The 1,617-nt window shown below is 51.1% G+C and overlaps 1 protein-coding gene across 1 annotated transcript in view; it reads right to left on the bottom strand.

Annotated features, from left to right (window-relative positions):
- LOC106808825 (probable RNA-binding protein 19) overlaps positions 1-1,617 on the bottom strand; it is a 15,505-nt gene that overhangs the window by 4,965 nt on the left and 8,923 nt on the right. Inside the window, exons 9-10 of the mRNA XM_014811694.1 lie at positions 802-1,114; positions 142-375 (exon numbers count right to left, since the gene is read on the bottom strand). Of these exons, the coding sequence (XP_014667180.1) occupies positions 142-375; positions 802-1,114 (547 nt within the window). The remainder of the gene's footprint in view (positions 1-141; positions 376-801; positions 1,115-1,617) is intronic.

Genomic DNA, 1,617 nt, shown 5'->3' with positions numbered 1-1,617 from the left:
TATATATATATATATATATAATAAATAATCATAGGTAATACTGTTACAAATGTTGATTCAACTTTCTTTGATAAGATCGAGTATCTATCATCAAATCTGGTTCACAAAGAACAACCGAATCGTAATCAGCGTGTGCCGTACCGCCGCACTGTCCTTGCTCGTGGACGACAGTATCTGCTCCTTGCTAGAGTTGTACTTCTCTGCCATCGCGTCGGCGACCGCGTTGGCGCCGAGGAACAGCGCATTCCAATTGTGCGCGCTGGCGGCCATCTTCTTCTGCTTCAGCTGCTGCTGCAGCTTGTAGGGCATGTCGGGCGTTATCTCGACCTCATCGCTCTTGCTCGGCCGCGCCGGGATGATGTGCAGCATGCGGCCCTGCGCAGAAATAAGATATGAATAAGATAATATACACGTATAAATATCTATATATATCTATATATAAACTTCTGACCCTGCATAATCTCGATATGGGGGTTTTCCCAACACGCATCATTTTCTACGCTACGTTCCGAAACGTAATTTTGAAATCCGGGAGCTCATCGTCAGAATCAACTGTAAAACTGTCAAAAATCAACCCTTAAAAATAGTTACGACCATTGCGAGTCAAAAAACGCCGCAACCACCGCACGACACAGATCACTAAATAAACCCACAAACATATCTAGCCCCCCCTAACTACGACACATCTGACCCCCGGAAAGCAACGAAACGCCGTCGCGGAACAAAAACCGCGACCCAGTTCTCGCGCGAGTCCGACCTCCCTCCGGCGCGTCAGGCGACGCGTCCAGCGGCGCCCCCTACCTTGAACACGCTGCCATCGAGCTCCGCGTAGGCCTTCACGGCGTGCTCGGGCATCATGAACGTCGCAAACGCGAATCCCTTGATGCGGCCGGTCAGCCGGTCGACGGGCACGCTGACCTCCGACAGCAGGCCGAAGGTCGCGAGCAGTTGCTCGACGTCGTCCTCCGTCACGACGTACGCGAGGTTGCGAAGGAACAGCCGGCCCGACTCGGCGACCGACTCCGTGCCGCCATCGTCCCGCGCCGCCGCCGCCTCCCACGGCCTCGCCGGGTGCTTCACGTCGGCGTGCGGCGTCTGGGAGTCCGGCGTCTTTCTGCGGTGAAGAGAGAGAGAGAAGGCTTTTAACGTCGCCAATCGAGCGTTGTTCTGCGGCGTAGATAAATAGGAGTTGGCATTTTAACTTCAACAATCAAGCGTCGTTCTGCAGCGTAAAAAAAATATGCAAGTTTTGCATGTTAACGTCAACAGATGAGCGTCGTTCTAGCATGCAGTGAGACGGCAGTTTGCATTTTAACATCAACAATCGCGCATTGTTCCGGGCTGCAAAAAGGCTACAGGAATTATTCGCTACACGCGCGTCGAACACTACTTTCGCGGCAAGGGCGGCGGAACGTATTTAATTTGGAGGGGGCAAAGCCAAAAAAGAGCACGTTTATCATGTCATAATGCGTTTCCCGGTTGCTATACGATGAACACATATGGCATATCACGTATGCCTAGCTATTTATTTATTATGCATTTATTGAAGATAACATAATCAGTGCTCGAAATAAGCGTTGTCCGGTTGTCCGAGACAACCAGAATTTGTGCCGGACA

This window comes from Priapulus caudatus, unplaced genomic scaffold (genome assembly GCF_000485595.1).
Source record: "Priapulus caudatus unplaced genomic scaffold, Priapulus_caudatus-5.0.1 Scaffold308, whole genome shotgun sequence".
Classification (NCBI taxonomy): domain Eukaryota; kingdom Metazoa; phylum Priapulida; class Priapulimorpha; order Priapulimorphida; family Priapulidae; genus Priapulus; species Priapulus caudatus.
This window is presented reverse-complemented; position numbering and strand designations above follow the sequence as displayed.